The sequence below is a fragment of the Lepisma saccharinum genome, chromosome 2 (assembly GCF_977018435.1).
Source record: "Lepisma saccharinum chromosome 2, izLepSacc3.1, whole genome shotgun sequence".
NCBI classification, from domain to species: Eukaryota; Metazoa; Arthropoda; class Insecta; order Zygentoma; family Lepismatidae; genus Lepisma; species Lepisma saccharinum.
In genome coordinates, this window is record NC_139230.1 from 106,038,167 (window position 1) to 106,053,212 (window position 15,046).

Below are 15,046 nucleotides of genomic sequence, written 5' to 3' on the forward strand. Positions count from 1 at the left end.
TTCATGGGAGTGTTTTCGGATACATAGTAAGTACTTGTTTCTAGAATATGTTATAAATATAAGCAGTTGGTGTGTTTAAACCACCAAAAACCTGTTTGTAATTTTTTGGGGAAAGAAAATAACAAAAGCAAATTCTAAGATATGTATTTTTGTTTAGTTTCATCTCATCCAAATTTAATGCACTAGATTTTGAATTTCCTGCCAAATGTGTTGAGTGAAATAACTTAACCAGAATACTTCAAGAAGGACATTCTCGCTATAAAACCAGAGAAATTTTGAAAAATAATTAGTAAAAACAATAATATTCTATGGATCGCAATAGTGATCCGCGTTACCAATGCAGTGTTAAACTTCACAACTTCAGCATGAAATCTTACTCAAGCGAAGCACTTCATGACCGGCGACCTATTTGATGACAGAGATTAACACAGCTAGGGAATTTTTACTCTCCTTAACGCTTCTTACTAACCAAGCTTGTAGATGGTTTCAATTGTTTGTAGTGCAAACATTCGATGGAGCAACTGATATGGTGGTCATGTATCTGAACTTCATGTGTTTGTAAAGAATAATCATCCCTCAGTAATGTGTATTCATTGCTATCGTCGCAGGTTGTTAAACTTGCTATTGCCAAAATCTAGAAATAGTATAACAGAACGTAGATGCTTTTTCAGCACTTTGTCAGGATTTTCTCCATTTTTCACATTCTACGTTCGGCACAAGTGCTCTAAAAAACTGTATGGAAAAGAAAAAGAAGAGTGGCACAAAGAAGGTGGAATAGACATGATAAGGAATAGAGAGGGTACCTTATCAAGTTATTTTCATCAGTACAAGATACACTTTGTGACTGGTCAAGTATAAATTCGACACTAGATTTCTTCTCATCATATTCAGCAAAGTATTTGAGGACTAAAAGTGGTAAACGTTGTAAGTGCCAAAAGCGAAAGTGTTGGGAAATCGCATTGTTCCGCACATCAGCCCGTAAGAACGTCCACACTAGTGACCTCTTTACACGCCCTTTGAACTACTTAGAGGGCTACAGAGAATGTGATTACAATTGAACGAAGCTCAAAAATTTTGATACAGTGTTTAGCAGTAACTAGCAGAATTAATTTTGACATTTTCATCTACAACTGCAACTGTTGAAAAAAGTTCCTCTGCTCTATAGAGGATGAAGATATATCTCAGAGCCATAAGAAAACAAGCCCGGTTGAGCAATTTTGCTGTTATGTCAATTGAGAAAAACATTATTCAGCATTTAAAAAGAAACTCACCTGAGGAAACATTTTGTGAAAACGTAACCGAGAAATTCAATCAAGAGGAGAATGGAGTGATGTTCAAGTAAATGATTTAAGGTAAGAAGTCAATTACAAATTATCTTATATTCGCAGGCGTAATTTTTCATATCATGTGTTGCATATTATAGGCTGCTATTTTTTTTACAATAACCCTTAAATAGTTTATGTCCGGTGCTTAATTTTGTTGTTTTATTAATGATGAGATTTCGATGTAATCACTCCAAAAAAAATCTCCCCCCCCCCCGCCCTGGACCGCTTTCCTTCTTATCTTCAGCACTGCTGTACAGTGAGATAGTGCTAGTCTTCGACTAAGCACTGATACCTTATATGATATTGTTGAATATATACACTAAAACTTTACACATTAGGAATGTTGCTACGTTTAAATATGTTGCAATTCAATGGCATATCAGTTGTTTTTTTAAATATGTTATTAGAAGCATCTATGGTCAACAAATTTGGTGCGTAATGTCACTAAGTTGTCATATATTCAACAAAAAAGAAAATTGACTGCATATTTACAAGGCTTTACTTGTACAGACATGGAAAGTTGTAACTCACCCTAATCTTCACGAGTTGTCCGTTAGAAATAACTTCCAACATCTGTTGTTGCAGTTGCACAACCACAGCTCCTTCGGGGGTGGCGTATGCCTTGATCCATTTCTCACCATTCCTTCTCTTAGAGTACACCTTTTGACTGGAGACGTGGATTTGCTGACCATTAACGAATACGTTGACGTTGGATTCGCTGGTTGACTGCTCTGATTGCTTAGGCTTCAATTCAACAATAGTATGCTTTGCTACATAAACTCTTACTGCCTGGGAAATTGTTAAAACACTGCAATTAATTTTATGAAGTGCATTTTTAAAGGTGCTACCTCGAAGTAGTTCATGTCGACACATTAATTTTGTAAGCAGAAACTATTCAATATTTGTCAAAAATAGCTGTAACATAAACTCCGTCCCTGGAATATGTAGAGCAATGCCGCAAATAACGATAAAGAAGGCGAGAAAGCGAGTGGACGGAACAAAGCAGTGCGCGCTGCTCACTTCCTCTCTCACGCGTTCATTGGTTGAGCCCTCTCGAGTTCTACTTGCGTACAGGACTTGTTTTTGATGACTTGCTCGAGAGATTCCCGGGACAGAGTGTAGATTTAAAATGTTCATTATCTTTATTTGTATTATCCCAAATACGGTGTGGCCCGAAAGTCCCTTTACACTGCACCTTACCTTGTTGTACTAATACATATGCCACGAATATTAAACTGGCCTGTTCGAGGTGCGACTAGCTGCTGCCCTTTGTGAAAAAAAAGATACGCTAATATTCCGTCCGTGTCGTGATGGCAGACACAAATGCTTCTTTTACTGTGGAATAGCCTTTGTGTGTGTGTCCACGGACGCCTAATCACTGGAAAACAATGATGGACATCATGAATGATTTATCGCAGCTAACGCAACAGCAATGTCATTTTCTGGGCGAAAGAAAACCCTTTATTTTTTAGGAAATCGAGCACAATCTGCCTCATGTTTGGGCAGGGATGACGGCGGAACACCTGCTTGGTACTTGTTTTCTGGATGTCTCTGTTAATTAGCGCAGTTATCTGAGTGGTTGCTTCCACAATTGGCGGCAAATGGAATTGCCAACACCGTATGGCTTCAACAAATTTTCGAAATTGACGAAATTTTTGCAAATCACTGGATCGGATGAGGGTCAAGATACCGTCTAGCTCCATTGCCTTGGCCTGCAAGAAACCCTGATATCAGCGCACCTGACAATGCGCTGTGGGGTCTTTTCAAAGAAGAGGTGCGGAAACGCTGATACTCCGACAACGAGCAGCTGGAATACGCAGTTTCTGAAGCGTTTCAAAATGTCACCCTACATATGCCGTTGCGGATGAACAATCCAACATGGAGGTGCATAAGATTATGCTACGAACAATGGAACCCATACGGACGTTTGGGATTCATAGGAGGCAAGCTGTCTACGTAAGCACATGATTGAAATTCAGTGTAAAGGGACTTTTCGGTCACCCTGTATTTATTTCCTGTTCGATGGTCTGAGGATATCATGCCCAACAAGCATCATGTCAGAACAAATATCTACGTAGCCACATGGGAAAATAATATGTCTCCGCATATTGAGGGCTGAATGACATGATATTTTCCTTCCCTTTGAGATCGTACCTTTTGACTTCTGCCTTCATTCTTTCCTAGAACAGCAATCTCCTCGGCATAGTAGCCCTTGTCACTGTGCATCAGCAGGTGCCAGCAGGTGCCCAAATTGGCTTTGTATTCCTTATTATCGAAAGTAATCACTTTTCCACTCCTTGGATCTATCGTGCATTCGGCTTAAATAAGAGAAATTCAAAGTGAAATCATTTTAACAGAGTATTTAACATTCAGAAGGAACATTTTGCAAAATTAAAAATACATAAAGGAACAAAAATAAAAAATAGAGTTCGAAAGACGAAGAGAGAAACACAATCGATGATGAAATCATTACAATTGTTACTGGAATATTAAATTCATGAGAGAATTAACACATTCCTTAAACGAAACTAACATTACTTTATGTTCTCAATATAATGTTACATTTCGAAATAGACTTCATTGTGAATGCACAGATAAAAAGTTCCAGATAGCCTGGAACTTTTGTTGAAAATCTCATATCTGTAAGTAATAATAATAATATGTAAATTACGTGTTTTCCATTTCTCTATTTCCTCCGGCTCCCGTGGCAGCGTGGTTAGAAAATCGCGCTACAACGCCAGAGGTCCCGGGTTCGAATCACGGCCTGGACATGAATGTTTATGAGTGTCCATTCATCAATTTCATCATATCATTCCTATTTACGAAAATTAGCCAAAAGTGGCACCAAAGGCGAAGTAAAATAAATCAAATCAATCAACCAACCTTTCCTCCATTTCCATATTAGTTCTAAAAATATGATTCAAGATACAAACAACGTATCCATTTTGTCTGCATTGCATTTGAAATAATGAAGTCATGTTAGAATACAATTTTTTCTCTGAGGGAAAGAAATGTCTACTAAGCAAACAGCAAGTATTTTAAGTATGGATGATTATCTTAATTAATTTAAGCCAACTTTACTTCTTCCTCTTCTACTACTTACGTGCAAACTCCATGACCAATTTATCCAACACAGTCGGTTCATTTTCGCTGGTGGTCTCGGACTGAGAAGCTGGGCTTGTATCGCTCCATAAAAATTGACTGTTCATTTTTGGCGATTTCAATAAAACGGCAATATCTTTCCAGTATGGTGAAATCTTTACTGTGCCTCTGATCTGGCCGTCGGGATTATTGATATTCTGAACTTCCTTTTCCATAGAGGGGAATGCCAAGTAGGAAACAAATTCAAATGCCTTGTGCGTGTAGTTTAGTACGGAGCTGGGAAGCTACATAAAAGAAAATGTTTCATCTTCAATTAGTATTCTATCGCTAAAACTGCAAAAATTCAGAATTAATTGACAAAACTGCCACAACGAAACCTCTTGAAATTCATTGAAAAATCTTGTGTAGGTAAGAACAGCGCACATAGCTATATATTAACAACATTATTTCAGAAAGATGATGATTTCCCATATGTTGATCAATCCCTATACCTATTTTTTAATACATTATTTGCTACTGGCCATTACATTACATTGCTGTCACTGGTGAATAATTTGGAATTGAATCTTACAAACACACACACATATGTATATAATGTGTGTTTGCTGTACATTATTGAACTTGACTGTTTGTTGTGAAATCTAATATATTTTCTGTTTTGCATTTTTAATTAAAATAAAATTTTACTGTAAAAGCTTTGTAAAGTTTGGTATCAATCTATTTGTATGCATGAATGCTATTATTGGCTAGAACATTCCATTTTGTCGATTATTCGAACGAATGCTCAAGCAAATGCAATCAAATTCATTTGAGGAACTAACTAGAGATTCAGTCCTGAATTATAATTGTACACAAAATTGACATTTCTAACAATAAGCCCTACGATACTCAGTACACATTTGAAATTCAACAGGAATCTTTATGAACGTACTTCATTATATTGGATGTCGAATTCACCAGTTTTAGCTAATGGTAGAACGTATTGACACGACGGTGATGGTAAGGTGCCTTGTTGCTGTTGCTCCCTGCATTCTTCATACTTCGGCGACTGGCGAGGATTTACATTGCCTGCTTGCGCTTGTTTGTAATTAGCCTTGAAATAAAGAGAAACATTGTTTTTTATATAAAATTTATCGTAACATTTTATCGCATAATAATTACAATGAAACATTTGTTTCCAAATGTTCTCACCATACACTCTTTTAGGTATGAGCAACATTTCAGTCCATAACACCTGAGTTTCAAGTCTTTACGGAAAAAGATGTTCACAAGATATTTTTCATTTGCCTGATACGAAGTGGATCTTTATAGAATAGGAACGTTAAATGTTGAACGAGGCTGCAAATATTAAATTACTCGTTTCTAAGTGGGCTCTCTATAATGAGGGCACCATAGTCTTCAAATGACGATGCATTAAGGTCCTATTGATGTTTTTTGTTTCTTTTTTTACAGGGTTTCACATCCTGTGTATCATACGTAGGTGCTGGTGTCCTGTAAGTGCCCCTTGCACTCGAACTGGATTCCAGGGTAAGCCTTGCATGAACTTTACTCTACTTTCGATTATTCATGTAATATACCAATCCTTACAGCCGATTACTAGTGTTAAAACCAAAATGGACGTTACCTTAATGCATTAGTGGTGATTGATCTAAGCTCTAGAGATTTAAGAATATAATTTAGTAATAATATCTCAATTAATGTTTAATCTATTTGTACTAATGTTCATTTTGTAATTTAGTGCAATTTCTGATATCCTTTTCCTTTTTCTTCTCCTTTCATCCTGTTTCTATGCACAGTATATCTGCTGACTGTTTGTTATTCACCACACCCCAGTAACCTATGAAAGCAACTGTAACCGTAGCTAAGTTTACTCAGATATGTAGAGAACATTAATACTCTAATATTAATTATTGTAATAATCCATTAATCATATTTGAAACTGAATGTAACTATGCATGTTTCTGCATGCAATAACTCAGGCTTTTGTTAACAGTACATAACCGTAGCTTTGCAAGTGTTCACCAATCAATTACGAAACTGTAAATAAAAGATACTAATCTCGAGAGAATGATACACACAGAGAACAGAATAATTGGAAACCACTTCAGAGGAAATTACGTCCTGATTGAATTAAAGGCACCAGGGCAAAAGAGTATGCCCACGAAAGTATGCGGTTGGAGGTGGGTATCTCTGAGGGTTCTCCATTTTTTTTAAAAAAATGAAAACGTAACTAAAAGGGCAATTGCACATAGGCCAGTACTAAATGTAATTTGCAAAAGGATAAAAGAAAACTAAACACAAAATTTGTAACCCTAGACAAAGATATGTACTGTAATACATTATCATTTGAAAGAATAGAAGTAAGCTAAATACACCGCTTTAATGGAAAATGTGTTTCACATGATTTTAGGTGTATATTCTCATCGTATTACAATGAACTCTGTGACTGACTTAGTATTTTTTACAGGGCATTACGTCAAGTATCAATAAACATTTATCTCACAGATAATTGATAGAATTTTACATACAAATCAATTGATGCTACTTACATTTATCTTTACATGTGCTCCTGACTCGCAGCTTTCTCCAAATCTTAAGTTAGCCTTCAGTGATGATCGACTGTTGGCAACTGCGAACACTTCTCTCCAGAGAAGAGGCTCAGAAGGAATATTCGTTTGTGCAGACAAGCAAACCTGTGCAAAAATAAAGCAAAATGTACAAATTCACTTTCCATTGATTAACAATAGGTTAAATTGAATTTACATTCGATCTATTGCCGACCTCTGTGGCGAAGTGGTTATCACAGCGCCCTTCGACGCCAGGGTTCGAATCCCGGCCTGGGCATGGGTGTTGTTTGTGAATGTCCCTTCATAAATTTCATCATATTATCTCTCATCACCATATTCGCGATTAACCATAAGTTGATCAATAAACATTCGAATATTTGCTTATCGTGCCATCAACAATAATATTATGGTCTAGGAATTAATTCGTGCGCCTGGACAAGAGATGGCGTAACGAGCGTATCGTTCCACAGTTCCGTGTATCCACACATGCGTTGAAAACTCCTGTCAGCGCGCATCGTTCGTAGTATAGGGCAGTTGATTGACGCGTCAACAACAGCATTTTGTAGTCAACTGAACATGGCGCAGTTCGTGCCAGATTAAGTGTTTTTGCGGGGTGTTCTGCTTCATTACTTTAACATGCAGAAAAGTGCTACCGAAAGTCATCGTATTTTGGTGGAAGTGTATGGTGATTGGTGACCATGCGGTAGCTGAGCGAACGTGTCAGAAGTGGTTTGCACGGTTTAGAACTGGTGATTTCGGCCTGGAAGACCAAGATCGACCTGGACAGCCAAAAAAATTAGAAGACGAAGAATTGAGAGCATTGCTCGATCAGGATTCGTGAAGAACGCAGGAAGAACTTGCAGAAGCATTAGGCGTTGATCAAACAACAGTTTCCAAACGCCTCAAAGCCATGGGAATGATTCAAAAGATGTCACATTGGGTTCCCCATGAATTGAAAGACAGAGACGTTGAAAGACGAAAAACCATTTGCGAATTGCTGCTTCAAAGACAGAAAAGAAAGGGGTTTTTGCATCGCATTGTTACTGGCGATGAGAAGTGGATCCATTACGAGAACCCGAAACGAAAAAAGGCCTGGGTGAAGCCAGGTGAACCAGATCCATCACAACCGAAACGAGATATTCACTGTGCAAAGGTTATGCTGTGCATATGGTGGGATATGAAAGGTGTGGTGTACTATGAGCTGCTGCAACCGGGTGAAACTATTAATGGAGAACGTTATCGACGACAATTAATGCGTTTGAAGCAAGCTCTGGCCAAGAAACGACCAGAATGGGAGAACAGACATGATAAACTTATTTTTCAACATGATAACGCTCGCCCACATGTCGCAAAACCGGTCAAAACCTATTTAGAAAATGTCGCATGGGAAGTTTTACCCCACCCGCCGTATTCACCATACGTTGCTCCTTCGGACTACTACTTGTTCGATTGCATGAATAACGATTTGATTGGACAGCGGTTCACTTCTTCAGAAGATATCGAAAAATGGGTCTCTGACTGGATCGCTTCAAAGGATGAGGACTTCTTTCGCCACGGAATCCGTAACTTGCCTGACAGATGGGCGAAAGTGGTAGCTCGAGATGGACAATATTTTTCTTAAGGTATTTATGTATTTTGTGTTTGAACTACAGCTTAAATGTGTGCGTAACAACCGCACGAATTAATTCCTAGACCATACTATTAGCACCTACACATAATAACTGAGTTTCTTGCACTACAAAAGTTGATTCGCTTCCAGCTGGATAATTTTAAGTGTTCTTTCGGTCCCGAAACTGATACAATTGAAAGTTCGATTCAAGTCGATTCTATACTAGGAATACTAGGAATACTATACAATACTAGGAAGAGATTTTATTGTTGTTAAAAAAATCAATTCCGGTCCAGGCGTTTGGCGAACGCTATGCTAGCTTCGTCTTGAGCAAGTGTGGTTTGCACGTTCGTAAAAAACGTGACTGGGACAATTTTTGTTCACGACACATTGAATATCATGACGGGCCTGACGAATAAAATTACTCTTAAACATGAAAGACTAATCCAGCTACTGGCTGAGGAGAAACACAAAGTATAACATTTTGCAATATGCTCTAAAACTGATTTTTCTTTTCTACAACAAAGACGTGACAATAAAAAGAATTAATTATAAAATAATATAAATATACTACAGTACTTCTTACAACACAAAGAAATGGCACAATATTTCTATAAGTCTGAAATGTATTTAATGTTCTCTCTGTTGTCTGTCGAACACTTTGTTAGATAAGTTTCTCATTGTTTCTTCATTCGTGTTTTTAACATCGTGAAGCTTGTATTCCTAATACCAGTTTATTTTGTAGTTGTTCGAATTATATTAAAAATTCCAGATCTCACCTGAGGTGACCTTGAGCCCTGCTCGGTTTTCTTAGCCAAAAATACCAATAAGTTGCTCTTCTCATCCACTTTACTGTCAGCATAGGCAACAGTTGCAACGAAAGACTTCTCCTCATGTCCATTAAACATTACAGCCATATCAATAGCAGATGCTTCTGGGCCTGGAACCATTAGCAAATATAACAATACTAATTAGAAAAATATTCTACAGGCGTATGCGTGACAATGTATACATGTACATATATTATATGTCATTTTCTGAACTTAAATATTTTTAATTTCTCAACCCTTAACTTTGTTTCAATCCATGTAAATGTACTGTACATAAAATTTCAGTTCAATCAGTTAATATTAAAGTCCCTAAAATTTAGACTTGAACTAAATCAATATTTCTATTTAAACTGTTTTTATCTTATTGATCATGTTTATTCCGCCCGAATATCATTGAAAGATAATTTAATTTGCAATAAAAATGGTTCTGGAAGGTTATAGAATCTTTCACAAGGTTCTAGAACTATCTAGAAAGTTCCGTGGCCTTTATGTAGATAGCATCACTCAATAACTCTCAGTCAGTCCAATTGAAATCTTTTAGAGCGAATAAGGCAGTTTTCTAACTTCAGACACAGATTTCAAGTTACAACAGGTATATTTGTTAAAATTTTAATGAGTTCTCGTACAACCCCCAGAAAATACAACGTACAATGTCGACGGAAAGAATTCAGGAACAGAGACAAGCAGAAATTAAGGGAAAATTCAACCAGCAGATTCCAACACTTTGGTGTTACACTGGGTTAGCAAGCTACTTCCAGCTTTATCTTGCATATAAAAGGTTGATAGATTAGCCGTAATTGTTAATTTTCACGGCAAAGAACAATTATTAGGTATATCTGAAATTTCAACATCTACAGAAGATCAATCTGTAGATATTTACCATGCAGTAGAAAATGGGGCATAGAAGAAAAAGTGCAGACGCTTTGTTTTGATACAACTGCAAGCAACACTGGTCAAATAGGTGGTTACTGTACAAATCTTGAGAAATGTTTGATCTTCATTTACTCTACCTTCTATGTTGGCATAACATTTTCGAATTAGTATTGAAATAAAAAAAAATATATAACTATAAAATGAACAAAAATAATAAATAGTTTTGATGCAGTAATGGGTGCAACTTCTGGATCAGATGTGAACTTGCTTAAAATATTTAGGGAGATCAGATCGAGCATAGACACTAAAAAGTACGGTAGTGGGATAGAGCATGTCACCGAAGATATCCGTGTCAGTATGCTGGAATGTCTACAAGAACAGTTGAGTTATGTCTTGTTAGAATTGGTTATGATATTCTTCCGTGCTTGTCCCCCAAAGGAGTCTCATTTCGCTTATTTGGAGCTCTGAGCTATGCTTGCTGTATGTTAAAGGCTATTTACAACTATAACATATATTTATTCCAAGATCAATTTAACAAAACAAAACAAACCAAACAAAATAGAGATTGATGTAATCCCGTGAATATGCATTTATCTTATCAGATTCTATTTACAATTTTGATTCCTAGCACCGCTGGCTGTGAAATCTCTTCACCTAGATTAAATTATTTTTCAAATTATTCGAGTATAAGGCAGTAGGTCCAGAATTTAGATGTGCTGCCGTGAAAAAAATTGCAAACTATTTATGGTCTCTCTCACCAGAAAAGGTGGCATTCGCATTCTTTGGTGATTAAGTTCCACTAGTCATTAAGCAACAAATGGCTATTGCAAAGATGACTACAGAGGACAACGATGCAGAAAATCAAATTAAACGGTACATTGTTGGAAGAGAAGACCTCAACCGGTGGATAGAAAAACACCTCTATGATTTTATTTCTGCTGGATCGAAGAAGATGATCTCAAGATTTTCAATCCACACAAATTTTCTACTGAACTGCCCATCTACTTGAAATGATGATGTCAGCTTCCAACATGGGTTGGAAACACTGAAAAACATTGTAGTAGTTTATGACATGGCAGAGAGAGAAGTGAAGCGAATTCAAGAATATCAGAACATTCTGGCCAAGAATGAAAAACGAGAGCAATACATTGTTCAGATGGTTAGAAAACAGAAACAAATACCCAGATGCTACCAAAAGTGGCCTATTGAAGCAGTAAAATCTAGTTTACTTTAATTGTTATTATTTCCATTTTACACTTTATTTTGTAAAGTATATATTTCTCTGTTGGTTTCAATCTTTGCTCAATATATTGGCTACATTTTCTTGTACATAACTAACTGTATGCAGAAAACAGTTGTATTTAAAATTGTCTCTCGATTACGTTTGACTATTATTTTGGTAAAATATTGAAACTTTAATGCCTTTGAGGGTCACCTTAAAATAATTCACTTGAGCTGAAACTTTGCAAGGCTCACTTTTTTATATATTGGAACAAGAGTAGGGGTTGGAAGCAGAGATTTCAAAAGTTGAAAAATATGGGCCACCCTAATGTACATATATAAAAACAATTGCAATGAAATAATGTTTAAGTTTATATTTTAGAAAATACATTAAATAACTGAATGGCTTATTGCAGAAAGGGACCTGAGTCACATTTTTGAGGTATCGGAGTCACAACTTTTTCATCTCCTCTGTCTCTAGCAGCATACTGCAGGAGGGCGCATTGAGGGTTGCAAAATTAACTATTCATTATGCTAAAAATTTGAGCCAACAACAGCACATTTCTTTCTTACACTCTCAATATTATACGATTTTTCTTGTTTTTCTTAGAATTGTGCAAAAGTGACTCAGGTCCCTTTCTGCAATAAGCCATTCAACTCTTTTTAATAGTTCTGACATACAACTCTAAAGTTACCTGAACTTCACCACGCGATAATGATAAATTAACCAAATCAGTATACAAGTATACTCTATCCCAGGTATCTCTGGAGTGTGCTAACGAAAACATGTCTCCGTGCAAGTAGTGACTCGAGAGAGATTGCCAAAAGAACTCGTGAGAGAGGAAGTGAATGCGGTGACCAGCCATTTGAAGAAGCGCGCACTCCCTCGCTTCACCAGCTCTCAGTCTCCCCTTCTTTGCCTTGCTCCACAGATTTCCGGGACAGAGTATAGACTTAACACAAATTTATAAACAATTTCCTGCTTTCTTTTTCTGTATTGTGTTTGTAATTCAAATAAATCTTATGTTGCCTGCGAGCGATATTTGTGTAATATGGAAATTTGCCATTTAATTGATACAATTTCGAAGAATAATATTGCTCAAATTGCTTGCAAATGCCCAACCTGAAATACTTAACAAAACAATGTAAATCCCGTCACTTTTTCCTCTTGATTGATTTAGTGTTTTAAGTCCACTTTATGCAGAGTAAGGCTAATCGGGACTGGACCTACAGTTTATAGTGGGATCGGAACCACTTGTGCCTCCACCAGGTATCGACCCCGGAACCCCTCGATTACAAGGCGACGACGCTACCACTGCGCCATCGGAGAGGCGCTACTTTTTTCTCTTGCCTTGTTGTAGTGTATGTATATTTAATGAGAAGCAAATGTTGTAAACATAATGTGAGCATTTATATTGTTTAATATGTTGTGGAAGTAAACTTTAAAACAGTTTCAGTGTGCTTCATTCACCATGAATTTCTTCTACTACAAATCATGGTTGTTAAAGATCCAGAAACCCATAAATTCTAATAGGTTCTATTGGGTTCCGCTACAGGACCAGAACCTTTTTTCTCGCACAATTTAAATTCGGTCCAAGTTCCGTATTGTTACATTCAAAAAAGTTTCCTGGACCGTATTGTAATTGTTCCTGAAAAAGGTTCCTGGACCGTATTTAAATTAGTGCTGGAAAAAAGGTTCCTGGACCGAATTGAAATTCTTCTGGAAAAAAGGTGCCTGGGCCGAATTTAAATTCATCCGGAAAGACGGTTCCTGCCTGGACAACATTTAAATTCATCCGGAAAAAAGGTTCCTGGACCGAATTGAAATGCTTTAAATATGAAAAGGTTATGCACTGTCTAGAACTCATTTACGTTTACTGATTTTCTTTCCCAGCCCGGGATTGAATTTATTTACAATTCCTGGACCAGGGATGACCGATCAAAAGTTGCCTTCTAAAAATGTCTGCGAGTAAGTTTTACATTGGAATGTCACACTGCGGTTGCAGAAAACGTAGCGCAGGGAATAAATCAAAACACTCTTGTTCTCTCGTTGGCCAGGTTCAAAAACTCCTTTGAAGAAGAGTTACTGCACATAACGCAATGGACTATATTAGTGTGGCGTCACATTCAGTTCAAACAAACCCGTCACGTGTTGCTCTGGCATCCGATCCAGGAGCAGTGACGGCGACAGCCTAAATAAGTATGGGGCTACGAATTTCTGAGTCAAATTCTCAGGGGGCTAACTAATATCGGCTAAAATGTAATTACGTAATACTTTGCTAGGTATAATTTTACCATGCTTTACTATATTAATCAAATTGGCTCGACACATGGGATGAATTTTTTTAGCCGATAAATCATGCATCTTTATTCTCAATCAAAATTTCTGCTCACGGCAGCAGTGTACAAAACCATCTACGTCTTTTGGTGAATTCATTTCCCCCACATATAATATAACTTCTCTGGTCCGTCTTATGTTTTTACAGATTTTTACTTTCTTGAAAGCAGACATTTCAGCTGTAATAACTAATAACGAGTATACACGTATGCTATGATGTTCTTCTGAACACTCCCAAATGTTAACCTCATTTCCACGTAATTCACCTCAGCAATTGCAGTCTTGGAGACAAACGAGGCTCTGGCGTCTGAACCTACGGCCAGCACAATCCTTTGTAGTGTTGCTTGAGTTGAGGTTTTCTTTTTAAGTACATTTTATGCACAGATAATAAAATCCGGAGTGGATCTACAGTTTAAAGTGGGATCCGAACAACTTTGTGCCTCCACAGGGTATCGAACCCTGGTCCCCTTGATCAGAAGCCGACGACGTTACACTAAGCCATCGGGGAGGCTACCTTTGTGTGGTTGTATGCATGGTCTCCTATGTATTGCTCATAGGAATATATGTGCTGAGTGCTCCAGTACCGCCTCGGTTTTTACCCTGGGTAACACGATTTTAGAAACACGCATGGTGAATTTTTATACATTGTAAGGTGCTTGGCCTCATATAATATGACGGGTGAAAATAGCCTAAGTGCTGACGCATACAAAATTTTAATTTCAATCAATCAATAACATTCTTCCATGAACATCGGTAACAATTAAACAAAATTACTGGAACAGCAAAAACAACTATTATTATTATTATTATTATTATTATTAATAATAATAATAATAATAATAATATCACTTATTATGATTATTATTATATGTGATTGTATGTATATAACAATAATATACTATTCAATAGTCAATACCAATTACAATACGTGTAATTAAATAGGACTAAGGACACATGCTGCTGGAAGAATTCGATGCACACACTACATAAATCATTTGTTTTATGTAAATTCGAAGGTGAAACCCAACAAATGTAATATGTCAAATTAAAGATAAGCGTTTACGCTACAATGTTTGTTTGGAACATTTTCTTCTCAGATGCCTAGATTATTAATAAATTAATGATAAATATAAAACTAATTGTAAAAAATGTGATTATTTCTTACTAATACGTGATTAACT

The 15,046-nt window shown here is 36.8% G+C and overlaps 1 protein-coding gene across 1 annotated transcript in view; it reads right to left on the bottom strand.

Annotated features, from left to right (window-relative positions):
- The window catches only part of LOC145983555 (vitellogenin-1-like), a 221,953-nt gene that overhangs the window by 20,594 nt on the left and 186,313 nt on the right, over positions 1 to 15,046 (bottom strand). The window contains exons 12-17 of the mRNA XM_083116634.1: positions 9,383 to 9,543; positions 6,977 to 7,120; positions 5,359 to 5,520; positions 4,429 to 4,711; positions 3,480 to 3,643; positions 1,857 to 2,114 (exon numbers count right to left, since the gene is read on the bottom strand). Coding sequence (XP_082972760.1) covers positions 1,857 to 2,114; positions 3,480 to 3,643; positions 4,429 to 4,711; positions 5,359 to 5,520; positions 6,977 to 7,120; positions 9,383 to 9,543 — 1,172 coding nt within the window. The remainder of the gene's footprint in view (positions 1 to 1,856; positions 2,115 to 3,479; positions 3,644 to 4,428; positions 4,712 to 5,358; positions 5,521 to 6,976; positions 7,121 to 9,382; positions 9,544 to 15,046) is intronic.